This window comes from Rissa tridactyla, chromosome 20 (assembly GCF_028500815.1).
Source record: "Rissa tridactyla isolate bRisTri1 chromosome 20, bRisTri1.patW.cur.20221130, whole genome shotgun sequence".
NCBI lineage: Eukaryota > Metazoa > Chordata > Aves > Charadriiformes > Laridae > Rissa > Rissa tridactyla.
In genome coordinates, this window is record NC_071485.1 from 3,395,387 (window position 1) to 3,419,255 (window position 23,869).

Below are 23,869 nucleotides of genomic sequence, written 5' to 3' on the forward strand. Positions count from 1 at the left end.
AGAGCGGGGGGGGGGGGGGCCGGAGCAGCGTCACCGCCTCCCGGCGGGCGCAGCGGTGCATGCTGGGAGCTGTAGTCCGGAGGGGAGCCGCGGGGCATGTTGGGGCGCCCGTCGGCGGAAGCGCTTCCGGGTGGCGCTCTGCTTCCGCTTGACCCGGAAGTGGCGTTCCGCGGCCTGCTCCGGTGCGCGGCGGTGGCGGCGCGGTCTCCAGCCCGGCCCAGCCATGGCGGATGTGACCGCCCGCAGCCTGCAGTACGAGTACAAGGCGGTGAGTGCGGCCCCTCGGCTTCCCGCCCCTCACCGGCCCCGTACCGGGCCCTCTCCGGTCCCGTTAACCCAGGGGCTGCCTCTAAACCTACCCCCGCGCTGCGGCGGCCCAGGTTCTCCCCGCGAAATCGTCCTGCTGGGTGTAACGGCCCTTTAACGTGGTTGAGGGGAGGTTCTGAGGACTAAAATCCTCTTTTAAGGGTTTTTCCCGACTTTTTTCACCTTAAAGTGGGACTTCCCGGGCACTGAGAGGTAACCGAGCACCCGGGCGAGGAGGGTGCCGGTTCTCCCGGCTGAAACAACCCCCAGGATGGGGCCGAGTGACTCAATCCCAGTTTAAAGTTTAAAATCGCGGCTATTGAGGGCATTAAATAACGCCCCCCCCCGGTTAATTAAGATACAATTTATTTGTGCCTCGAGCAGCGCGGAGTGTTTTAAATTAAAAGGAAATCTGCCTGCCTGCTCTTTATGCCTCTCTTTTTCTCTTCTCCCAGAACTCCAACCTCGTCCTCCAAGCCGACCGCTCGCTGATCGACCGGACCCGGCGGGATGAGCCGACGGGAGAAGTCCTGTCCTTGGTGGGCAAACTGGAGGGGACCCGCATGGGGGACAAGGCGCAGAGAACCAAACCCCAGATGCAGGAGGAGAGACGAGCAAAGTGAGTGGGAGCTTTGAGCCCGGGGGCGGGGGGTGTGGGGTGCCGAGCCCTGGCGTGAAAAACGCTCTGGGCAATTAATTTTTCATTCCCATCTTCGAACGATGCAGCTCTGGTTTGGTTTAGCGCTGCAAACGGGGTAGAACTCAGCGGTGTTGGGAATATTTTGTAGTGGGAAATGTTTTGGTGGTGTGAGGTTCAACAAGGCCAAGTGCCGCGTCCTGCACGTGGGTCACACCAACCCAAGGAACGCTACAGCCTTGGGGAAGGGTGGCTGGAGAGCTGCCCGGTGGAAAAGGACCTGGGGGTGGTGGTCAACAGGGGTCTGATTGTGAGCCAGCAGTGTGCCCAGGTGGCCAAGGAGGCCACCAGCATCCTGGCCTGTGTCAGGAACTTGTGGCCAGCAGGACTGGGGCAGTGATTGTCCCCCTGTACGCGGCACTGGTGAGGTCCCTCCTCGAGGGCTGTGTCCGGTTTTGGGCCCCTCGCTCCAAGAAGGACCTTGAGGGGCTGGAGCGTGTCCAGAGAAGGGCAACGGAGCTGGTGAGGGCTCTGGAGCACAAGTCTGGTGAGGAGCGGCTGAGGGAGCTGGGGGTGTTCAGCCTGGAGAAGAGGAGGCTGAGGGGAGACCTTCTCGCTCTCCACAGCTCCCTGAAAGGAGGGGGTAGCCAGGGGGGGTCGGTCTCTGCTCCCAAGGAACAGGCGGTGGGACAAGAGGAAATGGCCTCCAGTTGCAGGAGGAGACGTTTAGGATGGATATTGGGGAAAATTTCTTCATGGAAAGGGTTGTCAAGCATTGGAAGAGGCTGCCCAGGGCAGTGGTGGAGTCGCCATCCCTGGAGGGATTTAAAAGCCGGGCAGACGCGGTGCTGAGGGACGTGGGGTAGCGGGGGTTTGGGCAGTGTTGGGGTGATGGTTGGACTTGATGATCTGAAAGGTCCCTTCCAACCGAGACCGTTCTATGATTCTAACTTGGAAGACACAGAGACGTTGTTTTCATCCTTCGGAGTTGGTTATTCCATGTCAATAGATTAAAATTGAAGGGAAAAATTAAAAAACGTGTATTTTTCTTCTTTATTTTTCAAATAAAAGAGACTAGCCATATTTGAAGTAGCAGGAGCAGGGCTCTGCCGTGGGGCTCACCCAGGCGCTCTCTTCCCTGCCTTTCTTTCCAGGAGAAGGAAGCGTGACGAGGACCGGCACGACATCAACAAGATGAAGGGTTACACCCTACTCTCCGAGGGCATCGATGAGATGGTGGGCATCATCTACAAACCCAAAACCAAGGAGACCCGCGAGACCTACGAGGTGTTGCTGAGCTTCATTCAGGCGGCTCTCGGGGACCAGGTGAGGATGGCGACGCCTCGGGATGGGTGTCCCTGCTCCGGTAGAGGATTGAAAACCTGTAAAATCCATCACTTGGATTTTTTAATCTTTCCCTGTCATCCCGTGGGATGGGTTTGCTCCGTCGGTGCTGGCTTTTGGGCTCGGGGATGTTGTGGGGGTGGCCTTTTGGTGGCCATACGAGGGTCCAGAAATAGGAGGGACCGACCCCGTACCCTTCACGTAGCAAATTTCTTCTCCGCGCGACGCGTTTATTCCTTTGGCAGCCCCGTGACATCCTCTGCGGAGCCGCCGACGAGGTCCTGGCGGTGCTGAAGAACGAGAAGCTGCGCGATAAGGAGAGGCGGAAGGAGATCGATCTGCTGCTGGGACAGACCGATGATACCCGCTACCACGTGCTGGTCAACCTGGGGAAGAAGATCACGGATTACGGTGGCGACAAGGAAATCCAGAACATGGGTATGGGAAGGCGTTGTCGTGGGCTGTGGCTTCGGGGACGGGGCTGGCAGAAAGTCGGGTTGCTGGTGCCAAACAGCCAGGGTGGTGTTTGCAGATGGAGAAGCCAAAAAAACCCCACGTTTGGACAGTTTTCAAGCCCCCAAACCATGTTCTTTTCATCTTTTTGGATGCGCGGAGGTGTGGGCGGGCGTGTGGATCTGTGAACCTTGCATGTGGTGCCCAGATTTTTTTCCGATGAGTTCACTCCGCTCTCTTTTGCAGATGACAATATCGATGAGACGTACGGGGTGAACGTGCAGTTCGAGTCCGATGAGGAGGTAGGAGATGAGAGGCTGCGGGGTGGCAGCGGAGTCTCTGCCCTGTCCCCCCTCGCTCCGCCGGGACCGCGTTTGTCCCGTTTTACTCTTATCACCTTGGGAAGTGGGCATTGGCTCGGGCTGGGATGTCTCTGCCAGGAAGGAGAAGCCGGATTATTTTAGATCCCGCTTCCTGGCGTGGGGAGGGTTTGTTGGTTATCCTGCTAATCCAAGGCTTATCGTGAGTCAGTACGACGGAAAACAGATGGTGGTATTTAGATCTCGTGGGGAAACTTGACAGATCGAGAGGAAAAGAGACGTTCAGATGCGCTGCTTGGAAGCGTTTCGTGGAAAGGCTCCCTGGGGGTTGGTTTTGCGAGAACGATAAGGGAGACAAATCCAAGGAAACGCTGGCAAAACCGCTCTGTAGAGAGCGGGAATAATCTCGCCACGTGGTGCTGTACCTGAACAGCAGCGTTAGGTTCCCGTGAAAAGCACAAGGCGGGCTGTTTCCTCTCGCTGCCGGATGATTAATTTTCGGCGAGGAAAAGCTCTCTGATGTTTCCCAACGCCGCTTACTGGAACTCTTCTTGCAACAGGAAGGCGACGAGGACATTTACGGCGAAGTGCGCGACGAGGCGTCCGATGATGACATGGAGGGAGACGAAGCCGTTGTCCGTTGCACCCTCTCGGCCAACGTGAGTCACCGAGGAACGCATGAAACGCGGTTCGGGGATCGTCTGGAGGAGGGTTGGGGATGCTCTTGGTCTACGGATGGAGTTAAGGTTGTTGGTGGATGGAGAGGAGCCTTGGAGCTGTTGTCCGACGGAGGCCAAACGGAACGTTACTAAAATTAACAGGCCTGGCAGCTGCACAGCTGCGTCCCGCTGGGTCTCTGCTCCTCTCCCTGGGTAGAGAGAGGCCCCAAACGCTCGCTCCGCAACACCAAGGTCGCATGCCTGCTTTCTTCTCACAGGAAAATAACATTGTTGTGGCTTTTTCTTAAAGCTTGTGGCTTCGGGTGAGCTGATGAGTTCAAAGAAGAAGGATCTGCATCCTCGAGACATCGACGCCTTTTGGCTCCAGCGGCAGCTGAGCCGCTTCTACGATGACGCCATCGTTTCCCAAAAAAAGGCGGACGAAGTGCTGGAGATCTTGAAGGTCAGCGTTGACCTGATCTTGCGCGTCGCTGCTGTTGAGCTCCGCTTGAGTTCGGTTCTGTGCGAAGCGGGGATTCTCGTTCAGTGGGGCGCGGGGTTAACCGCCCGTTCCTCGTTTCTCCTCCTCCCAGACTGCCAGCGACGACCGGGAATGCGAGAACCAGCTCGTTCTGCTCCTGGGCTTTAACACCTTCGACTTCATTAAAGTCCTGCGGCAGCACCGGATGATGAGTGAGCGGCGTTCGCTTTAACCTTGTTTCCCTGCCGTTCTGACGTGATTCTAACGCGACCCGAGGCTTTTTAGCGGCCATCGGTGTTGCTGCGTGGAGCTTGGGCCCTTGTTATTTGCTCTCTTCTTTTGATTCAGCCCTTAACCCCTCTGCTATCCCTTAATTTTCTTTCACCAGTCTTGTACTGCACTTTGCTGGCCAGCGCACAAAGCGAAGCTGAAAAAGAAAGGATAATGGGGAAGATGGAAGCGGATCCCGAGCTGTCCAAGTTCTTGTATCAGCTGCACGAGACGGAGAAGGAGGATCTCATCCGAGTAAGGCCGGAGGGCGGCTCGAGGCGGGACGAGCGGAGGAATCGTGAGAGCCTTGCCGCCGCCTGCGGTCACCGTTGGGCTGCGTGTTTTGTTTGCTGTTCGTGAGAGAGGAGCCTTGCTGACTCAGCTGGGATCTTGAAACCGTGGGAAACGGTGCTTAGGAGGGCGATATATTTACCACTTCTTATTTTTGAGTCGCTCCGATGTCTGCTTTCCCAGGAAAATGTCGGTGTATGCAAGTTTCGCGTTTTTAGGCTGGCGTTAACCGCCTTGTAACGGCACCGTTTCACCTCTGGGCCTCCTTGCTGGGAGGCTCGGCGCCGTAAAACACCCCCGGCCCTTCCCATCGGCTCCTCGTTACCTGGCGTTGGAATGTGACACCCAACACGTTTATTGGCCTGCGGGGTTAGCTCTGCTCGGCCTTTGGAGAATAGTGGTTCTGTGACCGGTTTGGGGGTTGTTTTTTGGGGATCAATACCATATTCCTGCTTTGTTGCTAAAAAAAAACCACCCCAGGTTATGTTGTTGTGAGGGACCGTTTTGGGTTCTCTGTGTTTTGAGGAGCGCTGCTGGCCTGCAGCAGGCCGGGCTTTTGCTGGGGCACTGCAGGTTTGCGTGTCTTCACTCCCTGCTTCCTTTCATCCGCTCTCCCGGAAGGCGGGTTTACGTCCTGGCCTTGGGGGCACTGCTTTCTACTGCCAAAAATTATTGGCTCTGGTTAACGTGAATGTCCGTGCTTGAAAGAAAATCGCGGCGCGTGGCTTCTCTGGTTGGCGCGGGCTTTCCCGGTGTGACGGGAGGACCTGGCAGGCCACGGAGGAGGTTGGGCAAATCTTCCCCAGGGCTGAAATTCTCATCTCTTCGCACAGGAGGAACGCTCTCGCCGGGAACGCGTCCGTCAGTCCCGGATGGATACTGACTTAGAGACCATGGATCTGGACCAAGGAGGAGAGGTAAAACTCTTGGAAGTCAGCCGTTCCCAGCCCTTCCTACGAGCATCCCCAGGAAGTGCAAAAAGAGTATTTGAAGTGGCACAGACAGGAAGATACCGAAAATAAGCCCCCGATGTGCTAAAGAGGCGCTTGCCAGTTGGCTGCGGTTGCTTTTCCTTCCCTCCCAGGGCGTCGTTCTCTAATCCTTGCCCCTTTCCTGTTTCCAGGCGCTGGCTCCCCGGCAGGTGCTGGACCTGGAGGATCTGGTCTTTGCCCAAGGTAGTCACTTCATGGCCAACAAGCGTTGCCAGCTCCCCGACGGCTCCTTCCGCAGGCAGCGCAAGGGCTACGAGGAGGTGCACGTGCCCGCCCTGAAGCCAAAGCCTTTTGGCTCCGAAGAGGTGGGTGATCCCGCTTCGTTCCCCCGTATTTAGCACTAGGGGGGGTTGAGTGACGGGGTGACTGATGGCATCTGTCTGGACTTCTGCACGGCCTTTGACACGGTCCCCCACAACATCCTTCTCTCTGCACTGGAGAGAGATGCCTTTGATGGACGGGCTGTTCGGTGGATGAGGAATTGGCTGAACGGTCGCATCCGGAGAGTAGTTGTCAACGGCTCAACGTCCAGACGGAGACAGGGGACAAGTGGTGTCCCTCAGGGGTCCGTAGCGGCACTGGTACTGTTCAGTATCTTCATCGGTGACATGGGCAGTGGGATGGAGGGCGCCCTCAGGACGTTTGCAGATGACACCAAGCCGAGCGGTGCGGGTGACACGGCGGAGGGACGGGATGCCACCCAGGGGGACCTGGACAGGCTGGAAAAAGGGGCCCATGTGAACCTCATGAGGTCCGACAAGGCCAAGTGCAGGATCCTGCACCTGGGTGGGGGCAGCCCCCGGGGATCAGCACAGGGATGAAGGGATGGAGAGCAGCTCTGAGAAGGACTTGGGGGTGCTGGGGGTGAAAAGCTGGACGTGAGCTGACAACACGCACTGTCAGCCCAGAAACCCCCCGCAGCCTGGGCTGCATCCCCAGCAGCGTGGGCAGTGGGGTGAGGGGGGGGATTCTGCCCCTCTGCTCCGCACGGGGGAGACCCCCCTGCAGTGCTGCCTCCAGCGCTGGGGACATCGGGAGGACACGGAGCTGTTGGAGCGGGGCCGGAGGAGGCCCCGGAGATGCTGGGAGGGCTGGAGCCCCTCTGCTGTGGGGACAGGCTGAGAGAGTTGGGGGGGTTCAGCCTGGAGAAGGCTCCAGGGAGACCTTGGAGCCCCTTCCAGTCCCTAAAGGGGCTCCAGGAAAGCTGGGGAGGGACTCTGGAGCAGGGAGGGGAGCCATGGGACGAGGGGGAAGGGTTTTACACTGACAGAGGGGAGATTGAGATGAGATCTGGGGAAGAAATTGTTTGCTGGGAGGGTGGTGAGCCCCTGGCCCAGGTTGCCCAGAGAAGCTGTGGCTGCCCCATCCCTGGAGGGGTTCAAGGCCAGGTTGGCCGGGGCTTGGAGCAACCTGGGCTGGTGGGAGGTGTCCCTGCCCAGGGCAGGGGGGGGTGTGTGGAACTAGATGGTCTTTGAAGTTCCCTTCCAACCCAAACCACTGCATGATTCAATGAGTTGTTGCTAATATTGTGGCAAATATTTCTTGGGACTCGACAGCCTCTGATGTGGCTTTTGACGCCCTCTCACATTTTTTGAAGAACCGTTAGTTTAAGCTAAGAGATCTCACACGGCCGAAGAAGGTTCCTGATTTCTAGTTTCTCGCTTCTGGACCGTGGATCCTGTGCTGGTGGTTTCTGTCTTAGGGCTCCCCTGCCCCCTGTTTAGCTCCTTGGCTGAACCCTCAGCTCCGCTTTTGCTCCTTCCTTGCTTGCGACGTGCGGTGTGGGCCGGAGATCTGGCTGATTTCGTCGCCTGCCTTGTTGATAAATTGCCCCTTTTGATCAGCGCTGGCAACGGAAATGTGGGCTGATCTGTCCCGTCATGAGAACACGGCGGGGATTCGCTTTTCTGATGACGTAGCCAACTATGACTTGTACTCGTCGGAGCGCGCGCGGGCCGGCTAATGGGCCTCCTTTGATCTCTCCCGAACCCGCTCCACGAACCCCGGGCAACGGGGCTTCTCTTCTGGCCATCTGGAGGCAACGTGACCCCGCTGCTCCGCAGGGTGTCGCTGAGGTCTCACATATGCCCTGCAGCCCGCGAGGTACTGAAACAAAGGGGTCGAACTTGCCTTTTTCCCTTTTTCAGCAATTGGTTTCTGTGGAAAAGTTACCCAAATACGCCCAGGCTGGATTCGAGGGGTTTAAAACGCTGAACCGTATTCAGAGCAAACTCTACCGGGCTGCGCTGGAGTCGGATGAGAACTTGCTGCTGTGCGCTCCCACGGTAAGGATCCTGCTCTTCGGGCCCTCTGTGATGGGGAATCCAGAAAGATGGATCTTTTGGGTGGAAAATATATCTTTTTCCGGGCGAAACGTTACTCTGGAGAAGACAGGAATTTGATGGGACTGGTTCGGTTTGCGTTCCAGGGCGCTGGGAAGACCAACGTGGCGCTCATGTGCATGTTGCGAGAAATAGGGAAGCACATTAACATCGACGGAACCATCAACGTGGACGATTTCAAGATTATCTACATCGCCCCCATGAGGTCCTTGGTGCAGGAGATGGTGGGCAGCTTCGGGAAGGTGAGGAGAGGTTTGGTCCCGCCCCCGTTTGAACCGTAGCTTGGGGAAGATGAGCTTTATTGTGGTGGCTTCGTTATGTTACGCTTACGGAAGGATATGAGCTCTGGCAGAAGCTGGTCGGGAGAGGATGAGTTTGGGTCGTGCCTTTAATCTCTGTTGGTGTAGCCCGCACCCATTGGGCTCTGTGTGTGTGTCAATACGGGCTTTGGATGTCAGAGCCGGCTGTGAACCACAGACTCCCAGAGTGGCCGGGGTGGGAAGGGACCTCTGGAGATCACCCCGTCCAACCCCCGGCCAGAGCAGGGTCACCCAGAGCAGGTGGCACAGGGACGCCTCCAGGGGGGGGTTTGGGATGTCTCCAGAGACGGAGACTCCCCCACCTCTCTGGGCAGCCTGTGCCAGGGCTCTGCCACCCTCAAAGTGAAATTTTCCTTATTTCCCGAGTTACAGTTTGTGCCCGTTGCCCCTTGTCCTGTCCCTGGGCACCACTGTGAAGAACCTGGCCCCATCCTCTGGCCCCCCGCCCTTTAGATATTGATGAGCTCCCCTCTCAGCCTGCTCTTCTCCAGGCTGAAGAGCCCCAAATCCCTCAGCCTTTCCCCATCAGAGAGATGTTCCAGTCCCCTCATCCTCTTGGTGGCCCTTTGCTGTCCCCTCTCCAGCCGTTCCCTGTCCTTCTGGAACCGGGGAGCCCAGAACTGGACCCAGGGCTCCAGATGGGGCCTCCCCAGGGCAGGGCAGAGCAGAGGGGGAGGATGACCTCCCTCCACCTGCTGGCCACGCTCTTCTGGATGCCCCCCAGGATGCCATTGGCCTTCTTGGCCACCAGGGCCCATCGCTGGCTCGTGGCCATCCCGTTGTCCCCCAGGACTCCCAGGTCTCTCTCCACAGAGCTGCTCTCCAGCAGGTCACCCCCAACCTCTCCTGGTGCGGGGGGTTATTCCTCCCCAGGGGCAGCACCCTGCACTTGCCCTTGTTGGATGTTCATGAAACCCACACGTTTCTCCCAGTGCTGTAGTGGGACGAGTATGTCCTGCGAGCGTCTCGGGGCCGCGCTGCTCTAACGCTGCCCCGGGAAACGCGCGTTTATCCAGCTTAACCTCCCGTGGGCTTCCTCCTAGCGCCTGGCCACCTACGGCATCAACGTGGCAGAGCTGACGGGGGATCACCAGCTCTGCAAGGAGGAAATCAGCGCTACCCAGATCATCGTCTGCACCCCGGAGAAGTGGGACATCATCACCCGCAAGGGAGGAGAGCGCACCTACACCCAGCTGGTGCGGCTGGTCATCCTGGTGAGCAGCACCGGGGCCTCCAGAGCCCTGGCGCGGAGGTGGGGGGCGATGGTGGGGGGGCGCTGTGTCTTACGGCATTGCGGTTCCCCGACGTGGTTCAAAACGTCTCTGGGACTTGGTTGCGGCGAGACTCGGGCTTTGAGCTGTGGGCTGAGCGTCCCTCAATCCACGCAAGCAGGTTTGCTACGAAACTAAACCAAAAATGGGTAAATGGAGCCGGTTTGGAGCGGGGATAACTCTGTTCCTGTCTCCTCTCTTCAAGGATGAGATACACCTCCTGCACGACGACCGAGGGCCCGTCCTGGAGTCTTTGGTAGCCAGAGCCATCCGCAACATCGAGATGACTCAGGAGGACGTGAGGCTCGTTGGCTTGAGTGCCACCCTCCCCAACTACGAGGACGTGGCTACCTTCCTGAGAGTCGACCCGGCCAAAGGCTTGTTCTATTTTGATAACAGGTACCGTGGAAAGCCGGGAGAGATCTTTGCGATCGGATGGTGGGTAGCTGTGGAGAGCTGGGAAAGCCCTGCCTCCCGTGGAGGCGGTTGAGCGTTTATCTGTCGGATGGTGCCAGGGTCTCACCGGGCCTTCAGCCTGCTCTCCACGCGCATTTGTTTGCTCTCGGATGCGCCGGTAAAGGCGTCCGCAGGATTAGAGCAGTTAAATACAGCCTCAAAAGGCGTGCCAGGGTTCCCGCGGCGTTCGTGCGAGGAGACGCTTTGGAGAAGGCAGATAAACTCCGCCGTACCCGCGCGCTGCAGGGGCGGTTTGAAGGAAGCCTAAAATAGGAGCCGGGTCGTTCCTGAAACGCTGTTTTTGCTCCCTGAGCACGTGCGCGTCGCAAATGAATTCCGGGAAACAGCAAGACGTGTTACTGTCCCCTGTTTAATCTAACCGGGCCATCAAATCGGAATCAATTGAGGCACAAAAGAAGCCTCAATTTATACACACAAAAGAAGCGCGTTAAACTTGGCGGCACGACGTACAGGATGCCTTTCGCCAGGACCTTTGTAGCAGCGATTCTCCGTTCTTCTGCTCTTTTAGGGACTTGTTTGCTTTTGGTTTTGTTTTTTTCCCCCCTTACAGCTTCCGACCGGTGCCCCTAGAGCAGACCTATGTGGGTATCACAGAGAAGAAGGCAATCAAACGCTTCCAGATAATGAACGAGATCGTTTATGAGAAGATTATGGAGCACGCTGGAAAGAACCAGGTTTGATACTTGATGTTATTCTTCCTGACGCCCTCAGTCGCTCGCTGGTGAGGCTCTTTCGAGTTGCCGTCGCTGCAGAAACACTGCAGAGGAGAAGAGGGCGGGTTTGGGCCGTCGATGGCAGCTGAGAGAGGGAGGAACGCAGGTTTTCTCTCCGTGCCACCTGTCTGATTAACCTAGGACCTGTCTTTTTAGGACGAAGGGAGTTTTTTTTGTGATGCTGCCCTGGTAGATCAGGAGCTCGGCGCGTGGTTCGCGGGGCGTCCGGGCTAGTCCTACGACTCTTCCCACCCGGAACACCAGCAGCGGGTTGCGTCAAGCCTCTTTGATCCCTCTCTCAGCGACGGTACTTTGTGCTTGTTTTAACAGGTGCTGGTGTTCGTTCACTCCAGGAAGGAGACGGGGAAGACTGCCCGGGCCATCAGGGACATGTGCCTGGAGAAAGATACCCTGGGCCTCTTCTTGCGGGAGGGCTCGGCCTCCACCGAGGTGCTGAGGACCGAAGCCGAGCAGTGCAAGGTAACTGCCCGGCCGGGGCTGTTCCCACGCGGCCATAGCAGGAATGCAGCGACGGAGACGCTGCCGGTTCGGTGCGGTTTCGCGGCCTTTCCTCTGGGATGCGGGCTCGCCTTCCGTTGCTTCTTTTCTCTCTGGTGTTGCTCGGCTGGGGGGGGGAAAACCTAGAGCTGGTTGCGTTTCTGCCGCAGAACCTGGAGCTGAAGGATCTCCTTCCTTATGGCTTCGCCATTCACCACGCCGGGATGACACGCGTGGACCGGACGCTGGTGGAGGATCTGTTCGCCGACAAGCACATTCAGGTGAGCTTCACTTCCCGGGAGGAATTACTGCGTTTGGGGTAGGTACTTCATTAGAAATGCTTAAGCCGTGTTTTCCGATATCAAGAAAATCCTAAATCCTTGATTTCCAAAATGAAGAGGATCAAGGAAGTCCTTGATTTCCAAAATCAAGAGGATCAAGCCTAGCCAACCCCCCCATCCCGCTCTACTGAAGCCGGTGCCCGATGAAGGCAGCCTTGATTTTTACGGAAAGAATAGAAACTAAAAGCGCGGGGCCGGGAGTGGAGGGGGCAAGGACACCTCCCCTTGGTCTCGCTGAGTGTTTGAAGCCGGGGCTCTGTCCCGGAGCAGGCTGTCTCCTTCGCGGTCGCCACTTTGGCAGAACCCCATCCGAGCGGTTTCCTGGCTGCGTGATGAAGGGAAGGCAAAGGGTTTTCTCGGGGTCGCGCAGCGAGCTGGGAAATTTGGGCAAAGATCCTGCCGTTTATCTGACCTCCCTCTGCTGAGCTGTCGAGACGGTCACGCCTCTCTGTCTTTGTCCCTTTTGTGCGTGTCTCTGCTGTCAGGACCAGCATTTTAGATCCCCTTTTTTCCTTAGGAAGAGGCTTCTGCCTGGCTCTGATCTCTGTTTCGCTCCCGCAGGTGCTGGTCTCCACAGCCACGCTGGCCTGGGGTGTAAATCTCCCCGCTCACACCGTCATCATCAAAGGGACGCAGGTGTACAGCCCCGAGAAGGGGCGCTGGACCGAGCTGGGTGCTCTGGACATCCTGCAGGTGAAGTCCTGGTGACAAAAGATGCTGCCGGCACCCGGGGCGGGATTTTTCCTTTCCCCCGGAGGCGCATTTGAGATCCGCTTTCGTGTTTTCTCAGCCCGGTCTCTGCCCGTTCCCCTGCTCTCCGACTCTCTCGGCTGTTGTGGGAACAGCCCTGCTGGGAGGGCAGAGGAGAAGGCGATATCGGTGGGAGAAGAGGACAAATCATTCCTCTCCCGGTGTCTTGCCCAGACACATCTGAGACGTTTCCGCGCGTCTCCCGCCAGCTAGAAGTAGCGGCAGCCCGAGCGATCTGGCTCAGGACACGGCAGCGAGGAGAAATTGCCGAACGAGAAGCTTTTCTGACCTCACCCTCTTGTTTCTTAGATGCTGGGACGTGCCGGGAGGCCGCAGTACGACACCAAAGGAGAGGGGATCCTCATCACGTCCCACGGCGAGCTGCAGTATTACCTGTCCCTGCTCAACCAGCAGCTCCCCATCGAAAGTCAGATGGTGTCGAAGCTCCCGGACATGCTGAACGCGGAGACGGTGCTCGGCAACGTCCAGAACGCGAAGGTGAGTGCGAATCCTCGCTTTTCCCCACGTGCGACTGTGCCCTTCTGTTGTGCCCGGAGAGCCGCTGGGGATTGCAGGGCTGACCTGTGTCGGGGAGAGATGTCGTCGTCGTACGGGAGCAAAGACATTTGCGAGCTTCAGTGTCTGGAAAGCAAATTTTTAAGAGATCTGGAAGGGCAGCCGTGAGAACCACCGGGCCATAACGCTGTCAGGAAAGCGGGGGGGTGACGCTTCTGTAATGCAGAGCAGAGAGAGTTGTCTGCAGGGAGAAGGACACTGGGGAAAAGTCCGCCTGTGGAGGGTGGGTTTTCTTGGTTTTTAATTCCTTAACGTTTTTTCCGGTACTGGAGAAGAGTTGCCGTGTGGCTCCCGATCCAAAGAGGTTGCGTGTGGGCTTCCAAGCTCTGAGGTTTGAGGTTGACGTGGCAGGATTTGGCTGGATCCTACGTTAGTAATGGGAGCGCTGGGGCCCCGAGCCGGAACGTCAGCCTTGCTGGCTCGTCGGCTCTTCCAGCTCGTCGGTTTTTCCTCAGGATGCGGTCAATTGGTTGGGTTACACCTACCTGTACATCCGAATGCTGCGCTCCCCGACTCTCTACGGCATCTCCCACGACGATCTGAAAGGGGATCCGCTGCTGGACCAGCGCCGCCTGGACCTGGTTCACACTGCGGCCCTCATGTTGGACAAGAACAACCTGGTGAAGTACGACAAGAAGACGGGCAACTTCCAGGTGAGACGGGACGTGGGAAAGGCGCTGTGCTGGACGGGAGCGTCGTCTCTTGAGAGGAAGGGCGCAAGAGGCGTCTTGCTGATGAAATATGGATCCCAGGGCGTCGTTCGCACCCGCTGTTGTACGTGGCCGGGAGCTGTGTGCCGGCGCAGAGGGCGCTGGCGTAAAAACCCGACCCTCCGTCTGTCGCTGTCGTGGGTCTGCTGCTGCCTCCCGAGCTAATTCACGTTCCCCTGGCCTTTTCGTGGCTTCGGAGGCAGGCAGATGAGAAAGGGGAGGCTGGGATGTATGCGTTGCGCTTCGAGGAACCCACAACCGTTTATTGTCGCTCAGACGATTATTCTCTCAATGATCCCTCCCCACCCGGGAAGGGGGATCAGGGGGAAAACGAGGAAACCCCAGGGTTGAACTCTGAACAGATTTAATAGATTAAGACTAGATAATGAACGTTAATGACACTGAAGAACTAGTATCGATCCCCACACCAATATAAAATACACCGGGATCATTCCCAGCCCGTTCCCCCCCGCCCCCCCGCAGGGAACAGCCCCTGTGGGACCCTGCGGGAGGAAGGGAAGGGCTCAGGGCTCCGGCACCGGGGCCAGGAGTTCTCATCCCAGAGAGAAAACTCCTCAAACTCCCTCATTTCCCTGGAAGGGGCCGTTCCTGGGATGAAATAATCCTGGGGGGCCGGTGCCCGGCTCTCGCTCCTCCTCGTCCCGTCCCCGCGCCTGGTGGGGGGCTGGGAAACACCCAGACCTTGAACCCCCCGGTCCAGAGCTGGCTGGAAAGGGAATATTGGCACCAGTTTGAGTCCTGGAAAAGGGGTTTTTTTCCAATATTAGACGAGAAATGAGCGCGGTGTCGCCCAAACCAGGAGAGTATAGAATTGTGTAGCAGGTAAAGCAGCTTCCCTGGGTGATTTGTAGCCTGAGAGTTTAAATTTAGCTTGTCTGGAGATGTCTCCCCTGCTGCAGCCTGGTTCCTCTTCAGCATCTTCTGCCCGTGCCACGGTCGGGTGTCTTTCTGCTGCTTCACTCTGGCTCTTGTCCCTGCGGCAGGTGACGGAGCTGGGCCGCATCGCCAGCCACTACTACATCACCAACGAGACGATGCAAACTTACAATCAGCTGCTGAAACCCACCCTGAGTGAAATCGAGCTCTTTCGGGTCTTCTCGCTGTCCTCGGAGTTCAGGAACATCACCGTGAGGGAGGTGAGGAGCCGGACAACCGTCCCGAGCGAGGCAGCCCCCGAAGCATCGGTCTCGATGCCGCAGGGGCGGATGCAGAGCTTGGCCTGGGAGGAAGGACCCTTCTCACCTCTCCTGCCTTGGTTTTCTGCAGGAGGAGAAGCTCGAGCTTCAAAAGTTGCTGGAGCGAGTTCCCATCCCGGTGAAGGAGAGCATAGAGGAGCCCAGCGCCAAGGTGAGCCCTGCCTTGTCCCCTCCAGGGGACTTCCCTGCCTGTCTTGAGGGGACCGGTGATCTTTGGGGGAGAGCTGTGATGGGAAACGCCCCTCTTGGGGGTGGGGGGGAGGAGGAATTTCCGTTCTCTTCCCTCTGTGGGACATCCTGAACTGCTTCAGGAGATGCTCGAAGAGCTGCAGGTCCTTCTTGTCTCTGGTTGACGTCCTGTGGCGTGGGACGGTCAGTCCCCGTTGGTCGCTTCTGTCCTGCCACGCGTCAACGTCCTGCCGCGTTGCCCAGAGAAGCCGTGGCTGCCCCGTCCCCGCGAGTGTTTAAAGTCGGGTTGGACGACGCTCTGAGCAACCTGAACTCGTGAAAGATGTCCCTGCTTTTAAAGTTTTAAGGACTTAGATGGTCTTTAAAAGGCTCCTTTTCCACCCCAAACCCTTTTATGACCGTGCGGCCGGGCAGCCCGCCGGGATCGGGCGCTGAGACCTTCTGTGTTCTGCTTCCCCAGATCAACGTGCTCCTCCAGGCTTTCATCTCCCAGCTGAAGCTGGAAGGATTTGCCCTCATGGCCGACATGGTCTACGTTACCCAGGTGAGGGAGGAAACGTGGCTGGGGCCTCTCCCTTCCCATTTAGATGCCCGCAGTCCAGCCGCGTCTCTGTCTCCGACAACTATTTGCACCTCGGAAACGTGGGTTTTGGTCACAAACGGCTTTGAAAATAACTAGAGCCGGGAGGGCTGAGAAGGTCTAACCCCCGCCAGGCTGGGAATTCCGTCTTCATTGGAGTCTCCAATTCGTAATCAAAATAATTCAGCGCTAGAGGACTCCAGGGTAGCCTACGTCTACTTTTTACCAGGGCCCGTAGTGATAGGTCAAGGGATAACAGTTATAAACCGAAAGAGGGTAGATTTAGGTTGGATATAAGGAATAATCTTTAGGATGAGGGTGCCGAGACTGACCCAGGTTGCCCAGAGAAGCTGTGGCTGCCCCATCCCTGCGAGTGTCGATAAAGTCAGGTTGGACGGCACTCCGATCTCGCGAAAGATTGCCCTGGTTTTCAAGTTTTAAAGACTTTAAGATGGTCTTTAAAAGGTTCCTTTTCCACCCAAACCCTTCTGTGACCGTGTGGCCGGGCGGGAGAGCGGGTAGAAAGGAAAGAAGAGTAAAATGGGGTGGCGGCAGCCGGGGTCTGAGCGTCGCTCTCTCTCCCCCCAGTCGGCCGGGCGGCTGATGCGTGCCATCTTCGAGATCGTCCTGAACCGGGGCTGGGCCCAGCTCACCGACAAGACCTTAAACCTCTGCAAGATGATCGACAAACGCATGTGAGTGCGATCTCGGAGGCGTTGGCTGATTGCGGGCCGGCTGAGAGTCTTCAGCGGGGGCCTGGCTGGGAAGTTTGTGCCCGGGCGCGCGTAAAGGAGCTGCCGCCCGCCTCTGGCCGAGGGCCGGTCTTGGGCAACGCGGGGACCCTGCTGCTCCGAAGGCTTCGTTCCTTTGCTTGTCTCACCCCGCCGTGTCCTCGCAGGTGGCAGTCCATGTGCCCTTTGCGCCAGTTCAAGAAACTGCCTGAAGAAGTGGTGAAGAAAATTGAGAAGAAGAATTTCCCGTTTGAACGGCTCTACGACTTGAACCATAACGAAATAGGTAGGGAGAGGCGGGCAAACGCGGCAGGGGGAGGTGTTTGCCTCTCTGTTCTCCTCTGCCGTGTTTTCACCCCGGAAACTGGGGGGGGGGGGGTTTATCCCTGTCTGAGCGAAGGGGCAGAACTGGCCAGGCTCTTGGCACAGCCTGAGGACGGCGGAGGCTTTGCCCTGGCTCATCCCAGCTGCTCGGATCGCCGAGAAGGGATATTGTTCCGTTTGGGAGCCGTTGGTCACCCTGTTATCCCTCTGTCCTGCAGGAGAACTCATCCGAATGCCCAAAATGGGCAAGACAATCCACAAATACGTTCATCTGTTTCCGAAGCTGGAGCTCTCCGTCCATTTGCAACCCATTACCCGTTCCACCCTGAAAGTGGAGCTCACCATTGCTCCTGACTTCCAGTGGGATGAAAAAGTGAGCTGTGGGGCTAAATAGCGCCGGGCTAAATACTGTGCTGGGGGGAAGGAGGGCACTCGTGGGGCAGGGTTGCTGGGGGAGGGCCGGCGTTCAGCTCCTGGAGATGTGGAAGGAGGGGGAATCTGGACCGCGATACGAAGGTGAACGGCCCGCCCTTGCTCAGGTACACGGTTCGTCCGAAGCTTTCTGGATCCTGGTGGAGGATGTGGACAGCGAAGTCATCCTGCACCACGAGTACTTCCTGCTGAAAGCCAAGTACGCGCAGGACGAGCACCTCGTCACCTTCTTCGTGCCCGTGTTCGAGCCGCTGCCCCCGCAGTATTTCATCCGGGTGGTCTCCGACCGCTGGCTCTGTAAGTCTCCTTCCGCCGGTTTTACAGCGGGGCTTCTCCCTGGGGCCCGAGGCGGGGTGATTCCGGTCCTCTCCCAGTGCCGTGCTGGGAGAACGACTCCTGACATCCCAAGTCACAGCAGGGCTGGGGATGCCGCTGGCGGATGAAACCGTTGGGAGTGCTTTTGGGGATGAAAATGGGGTTGTTGGTTTTTTGTTTGGTTTTTTTTTTTTGTGTGTGTGTGTGACAGCCTGTGAGACCCAGCTGCCCGTTTCCTTCCGCCACCTGATCCTACCGGAGAAATACCCTCCTCCCACCGAGCTGCTGGACCTGCAGCCGCTGCCCGTCTCGGCACTGCGAAACAGCGCCTTTGAGAGCCTCTACCAGGAGAAGTTCCCTTTCTTCAACCCAATCCAGACTCAGGGTGGGTAGCGCCTCTGCTCGCCTCCCCCGGGGCTGCCTCTCAGTCCCGCAGCCTTCGTTTGGTGGCGTTTATTCCCACGATTTGCTACGGAATCGCCTCCCGTCACGTATCCCCTCTACCTCCCTGGGCCTTGGAGGTTTGACGGCTTCGAATCTTTCTCCCTGGGCCGGAGTATCTTTGATATATTCCTCGAGTACGTCAAACCGGCAGCAGGTTTGCGCCTGGAAGCTGCGGCCGTGCTAATTCGCGGAGCCGGCTGGCCCCGAACTTCTCCAGCTGTGCCGCTTGTAGGGACGGAGTTTTGAGGGAACCCAGGCTGCCCTGTCCGTGTTTCTCTGCCTGGGCTTAGCCAGAATAGGGAATTCACACTTAGGAGCTACCGTGACAGATTGGAGACTGTTTTTCTCCGTAGATTTGGGGCTAAAACTCTTAAAACAGCCTTTTCTGTAAGCTCCTTGTGCGGGCTGGGCCCAGGCTGTGTTTTTTCCCTGCCCGTTTTTAGAGTTTTGATAGGAATCCGCGAAGATTTTGCTAAACCGCTCTCTTCTGTGCTGTCCCTCTGCCCCCAGTGTTTAACACGGTGTATAACAGCGACGACAATGTGTTTGTGGGCGCCCCCACGGGAAGCGGCAAGACCATTTGTGCCGAATTTGCCATCCTGAGGATGTTGCTCCAGAACTCGGAGGGACGCTGTGTCTACATCACCCCCATGGAAGCCCTGGCGGAGCAGGTAAAGCCGGCACCCTGGGGAGAACTGGAGCCTTACCCCGCCTTAGATTGGTTTCCTCGCCCCTTCTTTCGCTTTTCCTCGTCCCTTCTTTGCTATCACGTCCCTCGGGATGATTCCAGAGCCTTTTGATGAATTGCGGAGCCAAAGAGACGCCGTCCCGCTGCCGACGTGCTGACGTCGGTGTGTGCCTGGGCGCGTCTCCAGGGATTTGGTAGGATATTTTTTTTTTTTGAGGTTAACGACGGCATCCCTTGGTATATTTGGCAGGTCTTCTTGGACTGGTACGAAAAGTTCCAGGAGCGTCTCAACAAGAAGGTGGTGTTGCTGACGGGGGAGACCAGCACCGACCTGAAGCTGCTGGGCAAAGGGAACATCATCATCAGCACCCCGGAGAAATGGGACATCCTCTCGCGACGTTGGAAACAGCGCAAGAACGTCCAGAACGTCAACCTCTTCATCGTGGACGAAGTCCATCTCATCGGGGGCGAAAACGGGGTGCGTCTGGCAGGGGAAGGGGCGGGGGGGACGCGACGAATTCGAGTGACGCTCGTTCTCGGGTTAGTCTCGGTAGTCGAGCCGCTTTGGGGTGGACGGTTGCTCGCTCCTAATATCTGGTCTGAGGTCGGCTTTTCCTGCCGGGAGTTTCCCCAAGCTGCAGGATGGGCTGGGGCTAGGAGGGGCATATCCTTCGGGAAGCTGGGGAGTATTCCCTGGAGAGGGCGCTTGGGCTGAAACGGCCGGAGCTCAGCCGGGAGAGGCGGCCGCGGCGCCGAGAGCTCGGTTCTTCCTGCTCTAACTTGTCTTCTCCCGCCTTGCAGCCGGTGCTGGAGGTCATCTGCTCCCGCATGCGCTACATCTCCTCCCAAATCGAGCGTCCCATCCGCATCGTGGCCCTCAGCTCCTCCCTCTCCAACGCCAAGGACGTGGCTCACTGGCTGGGCTGCAGTGCCACCTCCACCTTCAACTTCCACCCCAACGTCCGCCCCGTGCCCCTGGAGCTGCACATTCAGGTAGGGTTTGGGCAACCTCCTCTCCTTTTCCTTCCGCCCGGTCTCCGGACGCCCTCACTCCCTGCTCCTCTTCCCCCGCAGGGCTTCAACATCAGCCACACGCAGACTCGCCTGCTCTCCATGGCCAAGCCCGTCTATCACGCCATCATGAAGCACTCGCCCAAAAAGCCGGTCATCGTCTTCGTCCCGTCCCGCAAGCAAACACGGCTCACGGCCATCAACATCCTCACCACGTGCGCCTCGGACGTCCAGAGGCAGAGGTAACGACGCTGTGGCCTGTTGTCCCTCCTCTGACGGAGACCGGGGCATGTTTTTTGGCTGTTTTGAGGGACAACTAACGATGGGCAATGGTCTCTTTGATGCGACATCAAAGAGGGGAGAGGCTCGCTGGGCCTGGCAGCGGCCTCTTCACTCCTCCTCTCTCCGGCAGGTTCCTGCACTGCGCGGAGAAGGATCTGGTTCCGTACCTGGACAAGCTGAACGACAACACCCTGAAGGAGACGCTGGTGAACGGGGTGGGCTACCTGCACGAGGGGCTGACGGCCATGGAACGACGAGTGGTGGAGCAGCTTTTCAGCTCCGGTGAGCGGGGGGGACGGGGACACGCCGCTTCATCTACCCCAAACCCCTTTTCCCTGGAGCTTGGCGGTGCCCACGGTCTTGGGACTGGAAATAACAGCTCGCCCAAGCCTCGGGTCACTCCTCTGCCTCCCGGGTCCAAAAAGGCCGCGATTTTCAACTTCACCATCATTTTCCTGGACCTCCCTTTATGCTGAGACCCGTCTGCCTGAATGCAGAACCCCCCCAGATCCTTCTCCCCGCGGATTCTTCCCCCTCCCCGCCCCAGATCCTTTTCCTTCCCAATTTCAGTGACCCGCCGAGGTGCTGAGCCCTCTCCCCGCGCCCGTTTCAGGTGCGGTTCAGGTGATGGTTGCCTCCCGCAGCCTCTGCTGGGGGATGAACATCGCCGCTCACCTGGTGATCATCATGGACACCCAGTACTACAATGGCAAGATCCACGCGTGAGTGCGTCCCGCCGCCGCGGCGGCTTCCCTCCGCTCCCGCTCTGGCTGCGCTGAGCACGAGGGAACGGACTGATCCCAAAGGGCTCCGTCCCCGTGCGGGCAGAGGCTGGGAAGGGCGGGAGAGCGGTGCTAGCTTTCCGTGGCGCCTTCCTCAACTCTCTCCCCGTGTCCCAGGTACGTGGATTACCCCATCTACGACGTGCTGCAGATGGTGGGCCACGCCAATCGCCCGCTGCAGGACGACGAGGGCCGTTGCGTCATCATGTGCCAGGGATCCAAGAAGGTGGGTGTGGGGGAGCCGGGGGGGTGGGGGCACCGTTGCCCTGTCTCCTGCCCTGGGGGGTGGATTTCTTCTCCCGGCGGGCTGAGGTGTAACCCCCGCGCGGAGCCCTGCCGCCTGGGAGGCGCGGCAGGATTTTGGAGGGGCTGGGGTTGGTTCACCCCTCGCCTCTACCCCTGCCCCGCTGTAGGATTTCTTCAAGAAATTCCTCTACGAGCCCCTGCCGGTGGAGTCGCACTTGGACCACTGCATGCACGACCATTTCAACGCCGAGATCGTCACCAAGACCATCGAAAACAAGCAGGACGCGGTGGATTACCTCACTTGGACCTTCCTGTATCGCAGGATGACGCAGAATCCAAACTACTACAACCTGCAAGGTGAGCGGCGGGGGCTGGAGGATAACTGGGGACCCTCTACCACCAGAGCAGCTTTTTCGCCGTCCTGGGGAGTTCCTGAACCCAGCCGCCAATGCCGCTGTGTCCTCCCCAGGCGTGTCCCACAGGCATCTCTCGGATCACCTCTCCGAGCTGGTGGAACAGACCCTGAGCGACCTGGAGCAGTCCAAGTGCATCAGCATCGAGGACGAGATGGACGTGGCTCCTCTGAACCTGGGGATGATCGCCGCCTACTACTACATCAACTACACCACCATCGGTAAGGGCCGCGCCAGGGGCAGGGACCGCACGCAGGCGCTCCTGGGTGCTCCCGCGTCCCCGCCACGCCGCGGGCGACGGAGAGAAGGTGCCGGCCGCGTGGCGGGGTGTGTAAAAACCCTGACCTTTAGCCCGAGGCCGCGCGCACTCTGCCCCAAGGCACCTCTCGTAGCGGGGGGTTTCCTGCTGCCTGCTTTTCCCTGAGCCCCTTCCGCTTCTCTGACTTCCCCAGAGCTCTTCAGCATGTCCCTCAACGCCAAGACCAAGGTGCGAGGGCTGATTGAAATCATCTCCAACGCCGCCGAGTACGAGAACATCCCCATCAGGCACCACGAGGACAACTTGCTGCGGCAGGTGAGCGGCAGCGCCTCGGATCTCGGAGACGGATGGTGGGCCTCCGGCGGGGTCGGAGGAGCGAAGCCGCCCGACTTTTTTGGATTAAAGCACTGATGGGTTTATCGTTTCTCCCCGTAGCTGGCCCAAAAAGTTCCCCACAAGCTGACCAACCCCAAATTCAACGATCCCCACGTCAAGACCAACCTCCTGCTGCAGGCTCACTTGTCGCGCATGCAGCTGAGCGCCGAGCTGCAGTCGGACACCGAGGAAATCCTCAGCAAGGTACGACGGGGCCGGGGACGACCCTGCCCGCGTCACCGCCTCGCGTCACCGTCTCCTTGACCTGTCCCCCGTCCTTCGTCTTCCAGGCGATCCGGCTGATCCAGGCCTGCGTGGACGTGTTGTCCAGCAACGGCTGGCTCAGCCCCGCGCTGGCCGCCATGGAGCTGGCGCAGATGGTGACGCAGGCCATGTGGTCGAAGGATTCCTACCTCAAGCAGCTGCCTCACTTCACCTCCGAGCACATCAAACGCTGCACGGACAAGGTAAAGCTGGGGCTGGGGGCGGGAAACCCGGCTGCCGTCCTCCCCTCGCCCACCCCAGCAGCCCCCCCCCGGCTCAGCGCAAGGCTGAAAACGTCTTCCTTGGCAGGGGGTGGAGAGCGTTTTCGACATCATGGAGATGGAAGACGAGGACCGGAACGCCTTGCTGCAGCTCTCGGACGCTCAAATCGCCGACGTCGCTCGATTCTGTAACCGTTACCCCAACATCGAGCTGTCCTACGAGGTGGTGGAGAAGGAGAGCATCCGCAGGTGAGGCGGGGAGGGGAGGAGGGGGGTGGCGCGGTCCCCCCCTGGGCGCCACCCCGCTGCTGGGGGCATTGAGGGGGGGAGGGCCGGGACGCCCTGACCCTGGCTTTCGCATCTCCCCACGCAGCGGGGGGCCCGTGGTGGTGCTGGTGCAGCTGGAGCGTGAAGAGGAGGTGACGGGGCCCGTCATCGCACCCCTTTTCCCCCAGGTAGGTGCCGAACCGGGTGACATCAGAAGTTGGGGAAGAGGGGGACCATCCCGTCCCCGTCCCCCCCCGCCCCGAGCTGTCCCCATCCCCTTAACTCTTCCCTCTCCACCAGAAACGCGAGGAGGGTTGGTGGGTGGTGATCGGCGACTCCAAATCCAACAGCCTCATCTCCATCAAGCGCTTGACGCTGCAGCAGAAAGCCAAGGTGAGCGGGACGGGGACGGGGAGGCACGTGGCACTCCTAAAAAAAGACGCGGTTGGGGCGAGCGGGACGGGTGTGCCCCCCTTCTCCCCTCCAGCCCCCCCCCACCCTCTAACGCCGGCTCTTCCTTCGCCGACGTAGGTGAAGCTGGATTTCGTAGCCCCGGCCACGGGGACGCACAATTACACCCTGTATTTCATGAGCGACGCTTATATGGGCTGCGACCAGGAGTACAAATTCAGCGTGGACGTGAAGGAGGCGGAAAGCGACAGCGATTCCGACTAACCTCGGGGGCCACCGCGCTCCCGGCGAGCACCCTCCCCCCCCGACACACACACCCCAGCCGCGGTAGCGCTTGTGTCGCCTCCCTTTGTCTGGATTCCGTGTATTTCGATTTATTTTTTTTCTTTTTTTAAGGTGTCGATGCTTTGTACAGTGTTTTTGTTTTTTAGAAGGAGCTGCGCGAGCGCGGCAGCTCGAATAAACTTTGAGACCCCTCTTGCCCTCTGCGCTGCTGGGTCGGGGCGTGGGGGGGGGGAGAAAACAGGCGCCGCCACCGCTTTGACCCCCGACTCACCGAGTAGCTCTGTGGGGCTCGCAGACGTTCGTTAGCAGAATTAACGAAGGCAGAGTTGGCTTGGTAGCCCATTTCTAGGAGTGCCAGCCCGCAAGAGGGGGACGTAAATGC

At 58.6% G+C, this 23,869-nt stretch overlaps 1 protein-coding gene across 2 annotated transcripts; it reads left to right on the top strand.

Moving 5' to 3' along the window:
• The first annotated feature begins 94 nt into the window (after positions 1-94).
• SNRNP200 (small nuclear ribonucleoprotein U5 subunit 200) lies at positions 95-23,684 on the top strand. 2 transcript variants are annotated; one of them, XM_054224933.1, is made up of 45 exons: positions 100-268; positions 762-925; positions 2,098-2,269; positions 2,533-2,725; positions 2,987-3,042; positions 3,621-3,719; positions 4,030-4,182; positions 4,313-4,412; positions 4,589-4,725; positions 5,595-5,678; positions 5,885-6,058; positions 7,901-8,038; positions 8,182-8,337; positions 9,459-9,629; positions 9,892-10,085; positions 10,714-10,837; positions 11,207-11,356; positions 11,545-11,655; positions 12,277-12,408; positions 12,775-12,963; positions 13,497-13,694; positions 14,756-14,908; positions 15,039-15,119; positions 15,618-15,701; positions 16,326-16,432; positions 16,636-16,754; positions 17,011-17,165; positions 17,332-17,521; positions 17,751-17,924; positions 18,494-18,654; positions 18,922-19,149; positions 19,473-19,664; positions 19,746-19,924; positions 20,095-20,246; positions 20,578-20,686; positions 20,864-20,972; positions 21,160-21,349; positions 21,462-21,626; positions 21,858-21,979; positions 22,100-22,243; positions 22,330-22,506; positions 22,613-22,773; positions 22,898-22,979; positions 23,092-23,184; positions 23,323-23,684. In XM_054224933.1, the coding sequence occupies exons 1-45, from the start codon at positions 224-226 to the stop codon at positions 23,464-23,466; spliced, it is 6,411 nt and encodes a 2,136-aa protein (XP_054080908.1). In that variant the 5' UTR covers positions 100-223; the 3' UTR covers positions 23,467-23,684. The 2 variants fall into 2 exon arrangements, with proteins under 2 accessions (XP_054080909.1, XP_054080908.1); XM_054224934.1 differs by lacking the exons at positions 20,578-20,686; positions 21,858-21,979; positions 22,100-22,243; ... (3 more) ...; positions 23,092-23,184; positions 23,323-23,684 and having other exon boundaries at positions 95-268; positions 21,462-21,599.
• The last annotated feature ends 185 nt before the right edge of the window (positions 23,685-23,869 follow it).

What these genes read in the sequence shown, in the direction of transcription:
- SNRNP200 (XM_054224933.1), top strand. Translation starts at nt 224, where the DNA reads ATGGCGGATGTGACCGCCCGCAGCCTGCAGTACGAGTACAAGGCG. An exon ending in ACTTCCAGTGGGATGAAAAA is followed by an intron (nt 17,166 to 17,331) that starts GTGAGCTGTGGG and finishes GCCCTTGCTCAG; the next exon opens with GTACACGGTTCGTCCGAAGC. An exon ending in GGAGCAGCTTTTCAGCTCCG is followed by an intron (nt 20,247 to 20,577) that starts GTGAGCGGGGGG and finishes CGCCCGTTTCAG; the next exon opens with GTGCGGTTCAGGTGATGGTT.